Raw genomic sequence first — 20,598 nt, 5'->3', positions numbered from 1 at the left:
ATTAATTATTATTAATTAATATTAAAGAGAGTAAAATATTAGTCCTTATTGTTTATGGCGATAGATAATATTAAATAGTAAATAGTAAATTTTAATTCAATATCGAAGCTATTGTCAGTCTGATTATCGCTTGTAAATATTGTGACAAAAAATGGATTCTGCTGGTCGGTGACAGAATGAAGTATTATAATTTATAACATATAATCAATAATTATTAATTAATTACATATCTAATTTTTTTTTCTTATTAAAAGTAATGATTGTGAGAGTGATTAAATATTAATATGGTGGTAGATTATGAGTGCATGACTGAAACGGAAGAGTGAGTAAGATCATTGTCGTCTTGGCAAATGCTCGAGGACGTGGTCGTATCTTCGGCAGGGGCTGCCGTTATCGTCAGCTGCCGCTTTTCCATGTGGTTCAAAGTCTTTTCAATGGCCCTGAGACGTTTTTCCAGGCTGGTGGTCCCCAAAATCCCGACCTGCAGTTGTGGTCCGAGAGGTAATATCGCGAGAATCCACCACGTCCACGAGGGACCGTCTGGTAAACGGATCCAGTCTTCTTCCGGCGTTGGCATTTCGCCAAATACTCGCTCTATTTCTTCTTGTTGGATTGGTGATACACTTGACCACCACTTTTTACCTTTTGACCATACCTACAATTTTTTTTTAATTAATTTCATTATTTTTTATCCATTTTTTTAATTTTTCTCTATAAAATTCAAAATTTTAAATATTTATTACACCAATAATAATTATTGATAACAATCTTTTAAATTTGATTTTAAAAAAATTAGTTTTCCTTCAATTGATTATATTTTTTTTTTTTTAATTAATTTAATTATTTTTTATTCATTTTCTTAATTTTCTTCTATAAAATTCAAAATTTTAAATATTTTTCATACCAATAATAATTATTAATAACAATCTTTTAAATTTAATTTTTTAAATATTAATTTTTCTTCAATTGATTATATATATATATATATATATATATATATATATATATATATATATATATATATATATATATATATATATATATTTGTTATATTTTTAATTAATTTCATTATTTTTTATCCATTTTTTTAATTTTTCTCTATAAAATTCAAAATTTTAAATATTTTTCACACCAATAATAATTATTGATAAAAATCTTTTAAATTTAATTTTTAAAAAATTAGTTTTTTTTTTCAATTGATTGTATTTTTTTTTAATACAGATCAATTTTTTCCCACTAAAAAAAAATTAACGAACCTTGTCATGAAGTTCTCTAACAGTTGACAAACATTCTAATGGAATCGGTGAATCACGAATAAGTTCAACTTCCGCAGTATCATAACCGTCTCTTTCACCGCCAGAGAGCACTCGGAATCTTCTACCACCCACGGTGCTTAAAATACTACATCCATCTTTCATTAAAACTCTATCTCTTATCTCCAAAACGGTCCCGTATTCCGCGTATCTGCAAAATAAAATAAAAAATTTATTAAACCAAAAATTTTCGTGCCAATTAATTTAATTAATGATAAAAATTACTTGAAATTAAAAAAAAAAAAAACTAGCTAGACAAAGAAGCAATTAAACAAGTAGCAAGTCTTATAATAAAATAAAAGAGTTAAAAATAATCACTGACCTTTTGCTACCTGTGGCTTCGCGATTGAGGCAAGCGGCAATGCCAAAGTGCCTGACCCCACTCTCAACACAACGGCGTACCATCAGCCTGTATCGCGGCTCGTAAACAAACAGCGGGCATGCGACACAGGGGAACGCCGTCGTACACACGAATACCGCGATGTTGTGCTGATTATTTCCCAAAAGTCCTGAACCCTGGATTAGCTCGAGTCGGTGATTTGTTGCTCGCGATGAGTACTCCGTCGGTGCTATAGTCTTGAGTGCTTTCTCCACAAATTCGGTTACCGTTTTTTGATTACTTGCCAAGTACTGCAATTATTAAATTTTAATCCAATTAATACACGATTACAAAAATCAGCACTTTGTTGTGAAAAATTATATGTAAAATTTTCAATTCATTTTTTTTTTAATTAAATTAAAATTCTGGTTAAATGATAAGAGATACGGAAAAAGTGATAAGATTTTTTTTTTGTAGGAAATTTAATTTTTTACAAAAAAATTTATCATATCGACGTTCTAATTAGCAAATTGTCTAACTCCATTCTAGAGAATCTTCTATTTGTACGAAAAAAATAATTAGTTAAAAATTTATTATTACTTTAAAAAACCATTTAATATCATTATTATCTAATAGAGATATAATATTTAGGTTTGAATCATTTAAATAATTTATAATTGGATTATTGCTACATCAAAATGTTAAAAAATCATCCTTTAAAAAATAAGGAGTCAGACAAATTGCTAATTAGACCGCCGATATGATTTTTTTATATCTTGAATATTTAACCCAGAGTTTAAATTTAAAACTTTTATAATTACACGGAAAAAAGTAAACTGTATTAAATAATATTCGATTTATAATAAGTAATGATCAACTGGAAAAAATTACCATTTCAAACAATAAAATCGTGATTTTAACAATCACATTATAATATTTATTATTTAAATGCTACTATTTATTATTTACATGGAAGAAAATACTATTTCAAACAGTAATATTCGCTATGTAAAAGTCGAAAATGTTAAAGTATAATAATTAAGAATTTTGACTTTGATATTTATCATTTGGTACCTAAAAAATGATCGCATGATATGTAAAAAATATAAACTACAGTTACTAAATTTCTATACAAGCAACGTCAATATTTACAAAGTAAAATGATAAATTTTAAACACAACGCTAAAAATCAAACTATAATTATTGATTTGCTTGGACTGGTAAAATATATATTTTAAGAGTAGAATTTATACTGTTTCAAATATTAAATTCTTCGAGTGTGAGACCTTCCCCTTCTCCTCATAGGAGAATAGTATAGACTGTATATTAAAACGGCAATTTTAACTGTTTGAAACTGTAATTTTTTAAGATGAGAGAGTTGTTATTTACTATAGTAACAGCTACTAATTACATTTTCGATATTAAATTATAAATTGTGGCTTTTACTCTTTCTACATTGTTTTGTAATATTTAGATTTGTCCCACCCCGATGTCCGCTGTACTGTTTGAAACTACAATAATTAACCGAAATCCAAGTGAATTTACAGTTTACTTTTTCCCGTGTAATGCTTTATCAATTTTACCAACTCTAATTTTTTTTTGGTAAATTTTTTTAAATTAATAATTTTTGCTCCAAATAATTAAAAATAGAGACCATAAATTTTTCACATAACACAATACAAGCCACAATTAAAAATCAATTAATGAGTAAATATTACATCAGCGAGAGATGTAACACAAAGTGGACATGCTGATGAGTAATCGAGACAGCGATCTAAACACATCCAACAATACGTATGTCCGCAAGGTGTTGTAACAGGTTTCCATAATAAACGGCAACACAAAATGCAATCCAAATCACCTGTAGCTACGGTACTACTTCCTGACAATGGCGGAAGTAGAATTTCAGCTGGCATTCGTTCAACTCCTATTTAAAAAACAAAATAAAAAAATCATTATTAATTTTCTTTTATTTAAATTCATTTTTTTATCAACAATTAAAAGCATCGAATCTTACTTTTTAATTTTTCAACTTCCTGATAAATACGGTCTAGTAAAATATGTAATTTAACATTGCCTTGAGGTACATTGTTGCTCACCCTCCGGCATATTGCCTGTAAAATAAAAATACAACAATTATTACCATATTATAAATTATAAATAATAATAAAAAAAAAACATGTAGTCGGACGAAATGGTGATTGATATCAGAGAGCAAAAAATAAAGAGAGACAGAATAATGTGACACGGTATACTCTACTGAAATCGATAATCTCGCAGCCGCGCACGAGACTTAACTTTATTAATCATTGACATGAATTTTAATTGTTTACCTGGTTATCAATTATTTAATCATAGATGTTATTTTATTGATCTATTTGTTGTTAGTTATGTTTTGTAACTTGTAATTTATTATTACCTGGGTAAATTCTTCTTCGCTACTACTATTATCTTCGCAGTCTGATGAATTAAGGGCCGGACGTCGGTGTCGTTGACTTGAATTCAAAATCCGTGATGCGCGGTAATGATAGTGATGATTATGATGATGGTCACGGGTTCTTCTTAATCTTACATTGCTTTCAGTAAAAACGTATGGTCCTCGCGATACTGTACTTCGTCGTAAATTTAATAACACACGATGTAGTACCTATAAATAAATAAATAAATAAATAAATAAATAAAAATCTTCATTACATTTTTTTAAATTAATTAAAAAATATTTAAATCAATTCTTCAAAAAAAAAAAAAATATTCTTAATAATTCAATTAATTTTTCTTAACAAAACTATTTTTTTTTCCCAATGAATTTCAATTTTAAAAACAAAAATGATTAATAAGAAATAAAACTCACTCTGGTTAATTCATGGCGAATATTTTGAGTATTTTTATCAATTGCTACACTAGTACAAAAAGCTACAAAAGCTTCTTCATGTCTTCCTAGAGCTGACAGAGCTACACCTCTTCTGTAATGACCCTATATTTGATTAAATATACAAAAAAAAAATTAATTATTAATGCATTTAAAATGTCTCTTACAATCTAGATTTTTTTTTACTGTAATGTTGATAAAATATGGAGCAACGATATATAGCATAGAATTGTGTGTTGTTAGTTGATATACATGTACGTAATATGTTGTACAGTAGACTATTGTCGTTACCACGCGAATGTTATTGCTTTATGCATACTCATTACGTCATTTATTGATTTTTATCTTGAGTGAGTAACGATTTAGATGATGAAAGAGCAATTTAATAAAATTTTTCACCAACTATTTCGCAGATACTGAATCGGGGGTATAAATGCAAAATGATAATTTATCTGTGGGAAGACTTTTTGAAGCAAAAAAAAAATATTGCACGCCTTCTATTGCATGGATATAATATAACTAAACTTATAACTAAGTTAAGAATATAAGGAATGAATTTATGAGGTGAACATTTTGAGGTTGAAACAAAGTTATGGATTGGAATTGAGTTATAAAATATTGAATCAACATGCTTGATAAATAGTTTATTCATACGGCAATAAATATCTTCAATTACACGTACAGCTTCAAATTAATCGCGTCAATAGAGTATGACTAAGGTTACCCAGTACTGATTATGATGACGGAAGTTGTATAACTGTTATAAAACCGGATATCTTTAATTCTGTCATAAATATTAAAGACATAAATATTTAAGGACTTTAGTTTAATTTTGAGGATTAGAATTTCGTTGAGGGTGTGATAGTGTTTAGTTTTATTTATGATTATAAATAATATAATGTAATGCCAAGTTTTAATTACCTTTCCCCAGTCGGGTCGTAGGCGCACAGCGTGATCGGCATCGTTCAATGATGCCTGCGGCCTGTTTAGGATGAGCAGAACGTTAGCTCGATTGCTAAAGTGAAGTGGGCTGTTTGGTGCTAGAACGTAATTACGGAAATTAATTAGTCCTCGTTAATGCAGTCATTTGTTTTCAATATTATTATTATGGTAATTATAATTGTGTGGGATTTAGCTTCTGGTTTTGATAGCAGAAACAAATCTCTTTAGTAATTGATTAATTGGTTTTTAATAGTCGTTTTTTTTTCTTGAAAAATTTGTAGGTAAAATTTTTAAGTAGTTGAAGAAATAAAATTAATTACTTAGATATATTGCTCAATTAATCTAACTGTTAATAAATATTTACACTGTTAATTAATATAAAATAAAATAAAGTTTATGATTTGAAATGTCACTGGGAAATGATAGAAATTTTTCAGCATAATTAACATATTTATAAGATTTATTAAACATACATTTTATTTATTTAATAGCTATTGCAGAAATTTTAGTTTTTATTGAAAAAAAAAAAAAAAAAACATATTAAATAAAAATGAAAATTAAACAATGCTGCAATAAAACGAATTGATGGGGGCGATACAATGCATTGTTTTATTATTATCCTGTTCGGTTTTAATAGTAAACCAACTTTCATAATATCTCTTGTAACTTTGCGTAACAAACTGTTACTTATCGTTCCACTGGTCCAGGTATTTCACAAGATACTTTTATCTACTAATATATAACTGGTTACCAATTACATTAACTGTTATATACCAATCACAATATTTCGTCATAAACTATTAGGATTTCATTAAATCTAATTGTTCGAAATTTATTTAAGTCTGGGTTGGTATTAATTTAGCAATAAATCTTTATTTATATATATATATATATATATATATGATACCCGAATATTTTATTTTTTTAAATTTGTGTTTGCCAATATAATAAAAGAGATTGTGAGAAATAGTGAAGTTTAAATTACATTGACACCGAGTACATCGAACTTAAGTAGCTTTCAAGCGAATGTCGAGGTCGATATTATCGAAGCGTTAAATTGACGTTCTCGTGCAAATTATACGTGTCATTATTTTATACTCTTTTAGTACAATATATATGTATACTATTCGCTAGTTAATTTTATAGTGTTGTATCATTAGACATCTTGCTTAAACATATATTTATTTATTACCTCATATTTATATGCAAATAAAAAAAAATTCTTTATTGTTTATAAAATAATAATAATAATTTTTTATCATATTTGAGAAAATTATTATTTTTTTTATGTAAAATAAATAATTTTTTAAAAATTAACCCCGAGAAAAAAAAATTCTTTATTGTTTATAAAATAATAATAATAATAAATTTTTATCAGATTTAAGAAAATTATTTTTTTTTTTGTAAAATAAATAATTTTTTTAAAATTAACCCCAAAAAAAATAAATGACAAACAAATAATTAAAAGAAAAATTTATGTCAATTAAAACAAATTCCCGTGTCTTAAAAGTGAAATAACTAACTAAATTATGTCTCAAGAATAAAGATTTATTTGTCAAGTTACGATATCATAAATCTAAAGAAAAGCAGAAGCTCTTATAGTATATAGTTAAGTGGTAACAGAAAATAATGCAGTAAAGCCTTACATTTTAGTACTATACGATCTTTGAAGTATTTTTGCTGTCATACATTGTACAAAAGTACAACTAAATCGACCTTCGTCGGCTAAGAATCCCAGAGCTCGAGTTAACGGCCCAGTAATTTGCAATAAAGGGATCGTCTACATTACACTGAACCTCAACTGAAGTGGTATTATATATGGAGGATCATTATTATTAGTATCGTCATTATTATTATTATCATTATTATACGTGAAGAGTAATAAAGTGTAGAGAACGATTGGATGAGCAAGTGAGAAGAGTAGGCATGCCATCAGAATGTACGTGGCCGCGGGTAACCGACCTTTACGTAACGTTAGTCTGTTTAGTTTGTACTCTCGTATACTATTATAAGTATTTATATTATATGATACTATATATGCTTCTTCCACATGCACTTACATAGAATCACGATGCGATCTGTATCATTGCAGCTGCAATAACTTTACTATTCATTTTTTTCTTACCTTTTAAATATTTTTCAAATTACTAAAACACTAGAATTTTTTATTTTTTAATTATAAAATCTGATTAAAATATTTTTTAGAGACTGCATAAAATGCAAATTAAAATAATACTCTACTCCATTTAACCCCGACTGCAAAGAACATTTTTATTTTTTTTATAAAAAATTTAAATTGCAAAAATCCCATTACCTAGTTTTTATAAATGTTACAAACTGGAAAAAAAAATATGTCCTAGAAGTAAAACTAATCTCCATACGCGGTTAGAGTTTATTATTATTATATTAAACTATTTTTGCCTCCTTTTGTCGCATTCTATTGACATACGGAGTTATCACAGCAGGAAACCGGACGTGGTTAAATAAAAACAACGACATTCTTTAAATAAAACTTAACATAAATCTAATTAATAACAACAACAGCAATTAAAAAATAAATGAATTAAATAATTAGTCATAAATGTCTTATTTTTATTTTTAAACTAAAAATGATATCGAATAAAATTTAATCAGATGATGGTATAAAAACCAGAGGCTAGCTTTGTTTAGTCATGATTTTTTTTTCACGGTCAAGTACCTCAGCCTTAGTTCTATGAAGGCCCCACTCGTTGATCTATTCTACTCACGAGCACGTCCACCAGCTTTCTCGATGACACTCGTCTACTCCTTGACCTCAATATTCTCGAATCTCGTTCAAGTTTCTTTCTTTCAGGCGGTATTATTTGCTTGGTTTTTTTGTATCACGAATTAAAAGTATAAATATATTTAGTTCCCTTGATACCGACTCAATCGATTCTCTTTTATTTTATACGTCTCAATCTCAAGTTTTTTCCACTCGTAAAAAAAAAAACAAATTATATACTAAGTAACAAGATTGAGATTAATAAATAATTCGAATTAAAATAATACAAAGAATAAGGAAAATTTATTATTCAAGTACTTAATTCTTGGTTTAATTATACTGCTATTATAGAACACTTTATTCAAGTCCATTGACTTCCTACTTAATGTTTTGGCTCGTCAAATTCGAATACCTGAATTTTAATGGTACGTTATATCATTACTCATTGTTACATGATTATATTGTTATAGCCTAGTTTTTTTTTTTTAGATAATTTAATTAAAAAAACTTAAATTACTTAATTTACTTTTACTAAAAAAAATTTCGTAATTTTTTTTCAGTTTAAAAAATCATAATAACAAAAACTTAAAATTGTTTTTTTGAAGGAATAAAAATATATTACCGATTTTAAAAATCTAAATTACAAATTTTTTTTATCACAAGTAGTAAATTAAATTAATATTTACACAAATAAATTATTTAAATCTACAATTTAATTTTTGTATTAGAAATTAAATTATTTGTGGAATAAAAATGATCAATCTCATAAAATTAATTCTTTACCAAAAAGTATTATAAATAAATTACCAAAAAAAAAAAAAATTAGGTAAATATTATTGAAAGTATATTTTAACAGTGAATTGACGCGTACAAGTGACGAATTCAATGTGTAACATAACATAATAGATCAAATGTTTATCCAAGTGACGAGTTGTAGTTACGGGCCACCGGCCACCACGTTCATGCGTGGCGACGTTTGCCTCCTCTACGCTATTATATATTTTATATACCTAACATTCTGCTATGTACTATTCTGGTGTATTATATACCCTATACTAGACTCTTTATATTATTCAATACAACAGTTAACTCTATAGATATAAACTATACTTCTATACTTCTCTAATCTTACATAAGCGTTTTTATTATGTAATTGAGACAACGGCGACCAATGCGGGCCATTCGGAGGACCGTTTAGTGGGCAAAATTTACCGGGAACTATTGCCCAACACTTATCTACCTAAAAACTATTTTTCCTCATACTTTCTTCTCTTAAAAATTTAATTTAATAATTTTGTTATTTAATAAAAATTTAATTTATTCAAATTAATTAATGACAATTATTGAACGGATAATTCCCGCAATATTTAAAACAAAACGTTACCAGCCAATTAATTAAATAAATTTTTTATTTAATTCCTAAATTTTAGTTTCGTGGATGTTTCATTAGATAATAACAAGCATAGCAGAGCGGCGTGGACGAGTAACTACTCAGCACGCGCTTCTATTCGCTCGGCTGGGACTTTAGTGTCAACGTAACCATTTATATAAATCTATCATTACGCAATATATACATATACATATATAAATTTATGCTGTAAAACGATAACTAGAAAGAGATAGCAAAGATTTGCTTTTTGGTCGCGGTAATTCGGGATTTAATTGGATTGTCTGGTGAAAATAGTGAAAAAGTACAATTATTGGCGACTGTATCGAGTCCAGTAGCTTTTTGACAATTAATATAAGATGTATGATGTATAAAAGGCTTGTGTCCGAGGGTAGGAATGTCTATGTGTTTAATAATAAATTAACAATAACAATTGAAACTATAATAAAGCGGGATAGGATATAAATAGGCAGAGTAAGAGATTGCATAACTGAATCGAGAATGATTGGAGTATGATTCATAAGGCCGGAGTCTCGGTGGTATAGCATACTCGCCATTTATACAATCTCGACTCGAGTCACATCAACTTATTATATATCCAGCTTAAATTCAATTTCACGCACACCGAATTACTTTTATATTCGCATCTTGTTAATAGGTGTATATGTGTATAGGTATAACTTAGCTAGGAGTTAGCATATATCATATGTAGGATCATACGTAGATACTGACAGATTTAAGAGTGTGGATCATGTCCATTAGTGCATGTGTGTTTTATTATTTTCATCTCACTTGGCTTTATCACTCTCTTTTGTACACGGTATTAATCTCCGTCATTCGTCGGTGTAATGTGTATATACTATTATGGTCTCTCTACTGTATTAATCGCAATTGATAGCTTACATTTCATTGTACTTGCTCGTATGATTCAATTTTTATTCTTTATTATGATTATTGTCTTCTAATTAAATAGAAATAATTATTTTATTTCATTAAGTTTATGATTGATAAGTAAAAATTATTTTATTTTAATTTATTAAAATATTTTAAATAAAATAACATTAAATTAAGTTTATGATTGATAAGTAAAAATTATTTTAAATTAAAGACTTTATTTTTTTTTATATAAAAAGAAATTTATTATTGATTTTGTTTATTTTGAATTTTTTCATTAAAAATTATAGTAATTTATGTTGAGAATTATTTATCTTAAAAATTACGATTTAAAATAATTTTTTATTAAATAAGAAAATTATTGGAAAAATTAGTAGTTTGCTCAAAAATTGAATTTTTAGTTATGAAAAAAAAAAAATATAATTTGAAACTTCCGAGCAACCGGAAATTTACTTTGGCATTTGCTTACAGATTTCAAATTGTCTTGTATCAACAAAACTCGGTAATTAATAATAAAAAGTGTATATTAGTATATTAGATAAAGCGTAAGAAGGAACTAGATCTTAGTGTGATAGATGGCATTTCGCCAGGATCTAACATAGTTTACATAACAGAGTTTGACAGTGAGTATAAGAAACACGTGACTGTCTTATCTTATCTGCATTAACGCAAAGTTACTTTTCATTTATAATCTTGCGTGTATTATATTAAATATACACACATATATCAATATTATGTACATATATACATAAACATTGATAATCATGTACCCATACCACGGTTCGATTTTAATATCTACCTCATATTAATATAAGCTTAAGTCACATCTCATATCGATTGAATCAATTAGGGCTCATGTGAATTCAAGTGTCATTTATATAACCCGATACAGTTTATCAAAGTAATTTGTAGTTTATTTTTATATAATTAGATATAAAATCTAATGTATTATTTTATATGCCGAATTTACAAATATATATTTATTTATATAAATATTTTAGGTAATTTTTATGTGTGTTACTTTTCTCAGACGGAGTTACGTATTGATAATTTCGTAATTATTACATGTCCTTCAATGAATTTATACGTAATATTTATTGAAATAATTTTATTACATCATTTTTATTTATGATAATTTTAATGTTAATTATAATTGATGATTATAACACTGGTAATTATCAATAACGAAATTACGTGGTTAATTATTTCGGTATATGGAAAAAAATAGTGTTACTTTGTAGTCGGTAAATAATACGGTATTTCTCAGACGCTAACTCTTCTGTCATTACAAATATTTTATTTATTACATGCTATTAAAACTGCTCTTATTGGCAATTTGCCAGGTAACTTTATAACAATATGCTATAAAATAAAATTTGGTGATTTATTTTAAAGAACATTATTCACATTCTCAGAAACTACTAAAAGGAAAAATATAAATGTTAAATAATAAACAATTCTGGTAAAATAAATATTTTATGTACCGTTTGGATTTACTTTCAAGTTTTGCCGATAAGCTTTTACGTCAACCTTACTCATAAATAATTTCATCAAAAATTCATCAATAAATTTTTTTATGTTATAAAATTTTTATAATAGAAAAAATTTTTTTTCTTATTCAAAAAACTTTTAAGTGATAAAGAAATAATTTTTTCTGTTATTTGTAATTATAATTTAAATAATAATAATAATAAAATTTTATTTTGTTTAAGAAATTTTTTTATGAAAATTATTTTTATTCTAAGTAATTTTTTTTTTTCTGAAATTATAATAATTATTATTATTTTAATAATAATAATAATAATAATAATTATTATTATTATTATTTAAATTATAATTATAACTAATAGAAAAATTTTTACTTGAATCGTCAAGGATTAAGAAATTTAATTAATAAAAATGTTTATTTTTTTTTTAATCTAATAATTAATAAATTATATTTCTAATATTTATTTAGTTAAACAAATGTGTAAATGGCCTTCGAACATGGCTCATTGATTTCACAGAATGTAGACGTTGTCCTTGATCCAAAGTCCTGAAGTTGAGGGGCGGAATGGATTTTGCGCAAAAGCGGGTCCGAGGTAAGGTTTTTTTTCGCCGTGACATGGATTGTGTCGTCCATAAAACCATCAGAATTTGTTTCGGTTATTTTCTTACGTAATTTTCACAGATAAATAAAGCAACTGCGAATTTGCTCGCTGGGGATTCCTCGGATTAAGATTCAATCTGTTAACAACTGTCACGTTAACATTCTGATACTTAATGTCATGCTTTATGACTGAAATATAAATTAAATTTATGATCTTAATCACAGGCTCTATTAATTAACCCGTGGATTAGGATACGTGATAATTGATTGTGAATTATTAAATATAAATATAAATATAATAAAGTTGGGCAATAAATCGCGTTACAAAATAAAGAAGCTAAGGAAATAAAAATGCCAACGCGAGGCGATTAAAAAACAAGTGTAAAAATGCGGTAAATTGGCGATGGTATTATACACGTTTTGATTAATTGTTGCGGTAGATTAAACCCAGTTGGACTGAGACTAGTAGGTCAGTTCATGTTTATACCTCGTCTATACAGTTAAGTTCCATGCTTACTGCAAGAAATTAAACAAACGCAGTTAAATGAGATACGGAAGCTTTCTTAGCGCACACTATTCAATAAAAATATCTAGGTCGACAATTATATTTATACTTAACAAGTCACGGAATTTTTAATTTTTTTTTTTATTGATTATAATATTTTTACGCAGCAATATATGTGTCTACTGTAAATTCATTGAAGTTAATGATGCGGGATTTAAATATAATAATAAAAAAAATACAACAAAATGACCTCCGCCTCTGTTTTTGTGGCCATGACACGTTGCTCTCGTTCTCCTCGCGATTTAAACCTCCTGGTTATTCTCCTTCTCCATGTTTTTATTTCCGAAACACTACCACTGTTATGTATTTATATGTGTGTTATTACTTCCAAGACATGTAATGTATACTAGTACTCTGTTGGATTTATCTGCAGGGTTGTTAAATTTTAAATGGAAATGTGACGCTTAAACTTTTATTTTTTTTTTAATAAATAAATTAATTTTGTGGCAATAGAAATTATTTAAATTAAAAATTTTTTGTTAAAAAAATTAAGAAATTCGTAGAAAATTTTTTAAGTATAAATTTAACAATAGTAATAATTAAAAAGAAATTTTTTAAGAAAAAAATTAACACTAATATTTTGAAATTGAAAATTATTGTGCGTTTCAAACAAGATCTTGATAAACACGCGTTATAATTTATAACTTTCCTCGAAATTAAAAAATAATTTTTTTAATTTAATTTTTTTACACAAACTTAGTAAAAAAAATAAATAAATGCATAAAGGATATTATGCAAGCCATTAAATATTTAATTAAATATCGATCCTAAATCAAGGTTGCGATTTTTTTCGTAACATCCTACGTAACAAAGTCGCAATTAAAGATATGTAATCTTGCATATGGACCCCACGATAAATTTAATTATGTAACAACAAAGAAATGAAATACTGAGCAGTGCATTTGTTTAGTTGGTTAAAAATTCTATCAAACAATAAATATGCATAGAAATAAAACAAAGCATGAATCATCAGTTAATTTTCTTTGTCATCATAATCAAAAGTCGAGTATATTTTATTTCTTGCACCAGGCTAATTATATCCGTATACATTGTAATCGAAGGCATTCCGACGGCACTTAGAGACAACAGACCGGTATTTATATCACAATTGCAAATGTTTGAAGTATCTTTTTAAATTTGCTCTCTTTTATGTAATATAATCATAATCAAATCATGTAATAATAATGAATTTTTCGTTTAATTTACTTTACACAACAATTATCGAACATCACGCAGTTATTACTTAATAAATATAATTCATTTTATTGTTTGAAATTACATGAGTAATTAATTTAACTATTAGTATATTCGTACGCAATAAATTAATTTCGGTTACATGAGCGCAGGTGGTTTTTTGACGAAACTTTCATGCAGATGCCGGTAATTTTTTTTTAAATACCTGTTATGTAATAATGCTTTTTAAATTCAAACCCTTTGTGTTTTTCTGAATATTTTTTATGGCTAAATATGTGTAATGTACATCAGAAAGTGTACTATGACGAAGTGAAGAAAAGAGAGAGAGAAAAGGCGATTATGTAACTTTTAACGTGGTCAGCGGTGTAACGTAAAGAGTTACATGACTCGAGATGAAAAGAATCGACGAAGATGTGTGTGATATAATATTAAAATTGAAGAAAAAATTTTTAATAATAATAAAAGAAACTAGTGATATAATCGGGTATTCGAAGGTCACGTTAAGTTTGTTATGAAACAAAGTAGGTTAATTAAATGCCCTGATTGTTAAAAAGGTCGATTTGATATAAGTTATTAGTTATTTATTTAACATATTGTTATTCAAGGATTTTATTAAATATTAATATTTATATTCCGTTATTTATTAGTTAATTATTATTTATAGAGAATGCTGATAATTTTACCTCCTTTTAATTTTTATTAATGCCGAGTCACTAGATTTACTTCTGAGAAAATGATAAACGATAGAGGACGATGACGCGAAACGTCATACTAATGAGCAATCCGTTATCCTGGGTATACTGTGAGACATTTTTTCTATTATTGGTTAGAAAGAATTTTTATCATTTTTATATTTGATTCTCTGATTATTAATCTTTTATATTTTGAAATAAATTCTTAAAAATTCATAAAAAATATATTTTAATTTTAATTTCTCCAATTTTTATGAAGACATTTTTTTTTTACTTAGTTTCTTATAAAAAAAATTTTTAAATCGTAAAAAATAAGAATTATTTTTTAAATATTCACTAAAAAACCCGAGTCTATAAAAATAAGACTTTACATTGCAATCATGCATAAATAAAAGTAAAATTTAAACCCAATGACTCAGTTGTAAAACTTTTAATACAATAATAACCGATTAATCAAAGTGAAAATGACTCAATGGCAAAAAAAGGCGATGATACACAGAAAGAAAAATTTCTTGACTGGAGAACAAAATTCTTGGCTCAAGAAAATTTTAGTGTGCCTGAAGGAAGGCCGAAGTAAAAATTTTTCTAGAAATTCTATTCTTGGTGAAAGTCATTTTTTCTTAATTAAAATTGTCATAAATACTTGATACAATAAATTTTTATACTTGATCAAGATTTTTAGATACTTTAGGGAAGCAGTGTCACCTACTTCAGCTGAGAAAAAAATTTTTCTTGGATCAAGATACGTATTTCTTGAAGCAAGAGAATTAATTTTGTTGGAATAAGTGAAATTTCTTATCAAAAAAAATTTTTTTTTCTCAAGAAAATAATTAGGAAGAAAAATATTTTCTTGGCTCAAGTGAACCTTTTTTTCTGTGTACAGGTGAAGTGATTATTAAAAATAATTTCAGACACATTACAAATTTCGTGAATAAAAATTTATGTAACAGATGCATTAACGCGTGACATCTATTGTTTCAGCATCAGACATCAGCATCAACCATCAATAGTAATGCAATAATTAATTACAATTACACAAACACATACTGCGATAAATGAATTCTCAGCAAGTAAAGACAATACAAGAAAATAACGAGTTCGTTGTACGAGCCTCTTTGTTCTTTGGTGCGCGACCAACCGTGTCTTATTACAATGTAGCGTAATGTACATACACATTGCAGTTAATACTATCCAACAAATAATAATAAAAGTTAAGTTAAAATTTGTGACTGTGAAACGTCTCTCTGTTATGTTGAACATAAAAGGGATCGAGGATTGGGGATTAAATTGGGGATACAATCAAAAGTTTCATCTCTCGCTTACTATCCGGTCTTATACTCTCTACTTTAATCTATATATATATATATATATATATATATATATATATATATATATATATATATATATATATATATATATATATATATATATATATATATATAATGTTAATGGTATACTGCAGAGTACAGAACACGGAATACTGTACTTCCATAATATCAAAATAATAATAATATAAACTCTATCCTGTCCGGTTGTAAGGTTGTATGTGTGTATTGTGCTTTATACGTAGCTGGTGTATTGCTTATGCTGTATAGTATGTAGTCTCTCCCGTCTCCCGTCAAGTTACATAATATAAGACTGGCTCGCTAGTCAGACTGGCCGTGAACTTAAGCGCCGACCGAACGACGCTAAGAGCAGCTGCAGCCCTTTTATTTTTCTCTTTTGCTCAGTTCTGCTTTTTGCCCTTATTTTTATTTTTATCCCCATACTTAAACTTACACACGCATTCTTTTTATACTACAAACCTGAACAACGCTCGACACTAAATTACGGAGCTATATTTTCGGCGGCTGCACTATTTCAGAAGACGGGATTGCAATCCGGCATTTAGCTTCTTTTAACTTTTTTTGTATTCGAACCCGTCTCGGCTCCAGAGAGAAATTTTTCTTCGACATTCCTTCGGATGCTTTTTAGAATATTAAAAAAATCCATTATAAAAGATTTATTGCATGGGTTTCGTTTTAGACAAGGAATTTGCGTGAATTTTTAATAATCTCGGTTGACAAATAAGACAAAGAAGTTTTTAAATTTTTTTTTTATTAAAAAATAGATAAAGCTGAAATTAGAAAGAGAAAAAAATTTATGAAAATACTTAATTAGACTCTAATGACTCTATTGCACACTCAAGCGCAAAACTCGAGGTATTTTACAATCGCTTATTTACCTTCAGTTGATTTATTGCGTTCAATTTATACTACAGTTAAATAAAGTAGTGTAGGTTAATTTTTCAACAAATAATCCTTATCGATTTGTTGATACGTGATTAATTAAAAACTGATTAATTAAAAAAAATTCTATTTGAAACCATGAGTGTCGAAATGATAATGAACTATTGGGACGTTTTTTTTTTAACAAAATAATCTTTTATTCAACACGATATTTTTAAACAAAAATAAATTTTCCGTAATGTGTCAGCAGTGGAACTTTTCGTATTTTACACTATGCACCGTGCGGTTTATTTATTAATAGGAGTTTAACGATTATCAGATGAATATTGCAAGTACGTTGAACTTGCTTTACACGCTACTATGTTTTATTTATTTATTTATTTTTTTTTTTTTTTTTTCATTTATTTATCAACAGTTGAAGAAAATTAAAAATATAAAGTCGCTTTTTTATTAAAATTCATTTAGTGTCGTACATTGATAAAAAAAATTTTTTTGGTAATTAAAAAGAAAATTAAAGTACCAGCAAGTTATCAAAAAAATCTAAAAATTTGCGGAACTTTTTTTAAATTAGTATTATTTAAATAAACTAAAATGCGTGAGTAAAATTCAGAAAGAATAAATAGCATAATTAAATAAATTGAATACTTAAAATTTGCGATATCAGAATAATAAAATGCGCTTTCATTAATATAGATTACGACGCAATGTCTCGATAAATTAATAAATAAATAAGAGTGTATATGTAATTTATTTGTCACGATAAGATACAAAGATGCAAAACATCAATATTAACAATAATATTAAATGAATAAAATAATTTAAATTGTATGGAGTGCGCAGTGATTGTCTATCTAAATGACATATCCACGTGGTTTACTGCCCATGCGCATATTAAACGTCACTGGTCAACTTGATTGCTCTTATTTTATTTAAAATTCCTACTTAACTCTGAGTAAAGTATTTTTTTATTTTCTTTAATTCACTTCGCAGACCACGACGGGCTTAACTTGTCCCCGACTTGCAATATAATACCGAGGTATTGAAATTGCAATTTGCAGTTAGTGTCAGCGGCAAGTAGTATATAGTGGACGCCCGATTAGAGTAAGTAGTATAAGACGAGTTATACTAAGACAAAGAACGATAGGTTGTGCATCGAGGTCCACGACCTCCGCGATGCAAAAAACACTGGCCTAACGGCCTCGAATTAATCAGACGTATAAAAAATAACATTTAAATTTTATTGTCAGTCTTTTTTATTTTTCCTCTTTTTTTTTTGTTTTCTTTAATATTATTTATGTATTTTTATACACACTAAAATAAATATCTCGATGCTCTTGACATTGAAATAACTTTTTTCGGACTGATGAGATATGCGATATATTTTTGATTGACTTTATTATTGTTATTATTTAAATTTATTGAGTAGATTATTATTTTATTCTTGAATGGTGTTATTGAAACTAAATTTATTCATTTTCTTACTTTCTTATATTTTTTGTTTATAAGTTATAAAAAAAATCGAAAAATTAATTCTAATTTTTTTACAAAAGGCTTATTGTCAAATTTTTATTAATTTTTATCCAGAATTTTCATTAAATAAACAAGAAATAATTTTTTTTATACTTCTAAAGTATCTTTTGTAATTACTGGCTAAATTTTGATAATAAAAAATAAAAATTTTCTATTTTTAACTTGATAATTTTTGAATAATATAATTTGTAATATTTGAATTAATTAAAATTTGATTAAAACGTAGAAAATAAAAATCGAGTAATGAATTTTAATTTTTTTACAAAAGATTTATTGCCTAATTTTTAATATTTCTTATTATTTAACCAGAATTTTCATTAAATAAATTAGAAATAATTTTTTTTTATACTTCTGAAGTATCTTTTGCAATTACTGGCTAAATTTTAATAATAAAAAATAAAAATTTCCTATTTTTAACTTGATAATTTTTGAATAATATAATTTATAATATTTGAATTAATTCAAATTTGATTAAAACGTAGAAAATAAAAATCAAAAAATTTAATTTTTTTACAAAAGGCTTATTGTCTAATTTTTAATAAGTTTTATCATTTAACCAGAATTTCCATTAAATAAATTAGAAATAATTTTTTTTTATACTTCTGAAGTATCCTTTGCAATTACTGGCTAAATTTTAATAATAAAAAATAAAAAATAAAAAATTTGATAATTTTTAAATAATAAATAATCTTAAAAATTAGTCTCACGATTAAAAATAATTAAAAAAAAATTATGCTCCTAAATAAAATAAAAAAATCAAAGAAAATATTCACCAAGTCGAATAGCAAGATCATAACGTTCAAGTGCCTCAGCAGGATGTCCATCCTTCAAAAGGACATCACCTTCGTGCCTCGCCCTGGAGGCCTCGGTCTCTCTAGGCCACCACTTCTCGACGAGTCTCTGCACCAGAACATTGGTCTCCGCGAGGGGGCCGAGCTTTTGTCCGCAAGCGCGACAAGGCTTCCCTATCTCGTAGCAGCTCCTGCAGTACGTGTGTCCGCACCCTCCGGTGACGGGGTGACTCAAAGCCCCTTCACACGTGGGACAGGAGAAGGACTTATTATTATTCCCCGAGGGCAAAGCGGGGGATATTGCAGCGCCTCCCGCGAGATCCTCCAGTAGCGCGGAGGTCAGGTGCTTTAATCGCTCTATCGGCAAGGGCGCCAGGGTCATACACCTCGCGAACACGTCCACAGCATCCCTTGTCCGGCCAGATCGCGCCAGCGAGTCGCCGTATCCAATCAGGAGCTCCAGATTTGGAGTATTCGTATGCTGCTTAATACTTCGTTCGTACATTTCTACCGCCAGGCCGTAATTGCGAGATGCAAATGCTTCTTTAGCCGCTTCCATTATTACTTAATAATATTACTTTAAATATAAAAACTAATTAAATTTTTATAATTTAATTTTTTAAATAAAAAAAAATTTTTTTCTTGTTTTTTTCAACTTTTAAAATTAAAATCTTCACGATAAAATCCACTCCCGGCACATTTTAATAAATTAAAACCCTTAGACATTTTTTTAATTATTAAAAATGATTAAAAAAAAATAATAATTAAATTAAAATGAATTTAAATTCATAATATTAATTTATTGATTATAAAATTATCACTTGCACTTTTTTACGTAACTATTAACTTAAAACTAAGAGTAATCCAGTTTGATCACAAGTTTATAAATAACGCGTGCAATAAATTTAATTGGAGTTTAAGTAAGTTAAAAAATATTGTATTTATTATTTTGGAGCAATAAAAAAAATTGGAGACAATTTTTGACAGTTTAACGCGCCACGCGGTTGAATAATATCGTGGGCGTAATGCAAGAGAGTGATGT

At 27.1% G+C, this 20,598-nt stretch overlaps 1 protein-coding gene across 1 annotated transcript; it reads right to left on the bottom strand.

Moving 5' to 3' along the window:
- Positions 1 to 244: 244 nt before the first annotated feature.
- On the bottom strand, positions 245 to 20,223 carry LOC123259915 (LON peptidase N-terminal domain and RING finger protein 3). The gene is made up of 9 exons (XM_044720732.1): positions 19,539 to 20,223; positions 5,423 to 5,541; positions 4,484 to 4,606; positions 4,052 to 4,279; positions 3,650 to 3,746; positions 3,351 to 3,559; positions 1,636 to 1,943; positions 1,257 to 1,464; positions 245 to 655 (listed from the first exon to the last, which is right to left on the bottom strand). Exons 1-9 carry the CDS (start codon positions 20,113 to 20,115, stop codon positions 296 to 298), a joined length of 2,229 nt encoding a protein of 742 aa, XP_044576667.1. The 5' UTR covers positions 20,116 to 20,223; the 3' UTR covers positions 245 to 295.
- Between the last annotated feature and the right edge of the window lie 375 nt (positions 20,224 to 20,598).

The sequence above is a fragment of the Cotesia glomerata genome, linkage group LG2, assembly GCF_020080835.1.
Source record: "Cotesia glomerata isolate CgM1 linkage group LG2, MPM_Cglom_v2.3, whole genome shotgun sequence".
In the NCBI taxonomy this organism is placed as follows: domain Eukaryota; kingdom Metazoa; phylum Arthropoda; class Insecta; order Hymenoptera; family Braconidae; genus Cotesia; species Cotesia glomerata.
This window is presented reverse-complemented; position numbering and strand designations above follow the sequence as displayed.

Coding starts and splice junctions, on each gene's coding strand:
- LOC123259915 (XM_044720732.1), bottom strand. CDS start 20,115: ATGGAAGCGGCTAAAGAAGCATTTGCATCTCGCAATTACGGCCTGGCG. Junction 3,747..4,051: donor GCGAAGAAGAATTTACCCAG/GTAATAATAAAT, acceptor TTTATTTTACAG/GCAATATGCCGGAGGGTGAG. Junction 3,560..3,649: donor GGAAGTTGAAAAATTAAAAA/GTAAGATTCGAT, acceptor TTTTTTAAATAG/GAGTTGAACGAATGCCAGCT.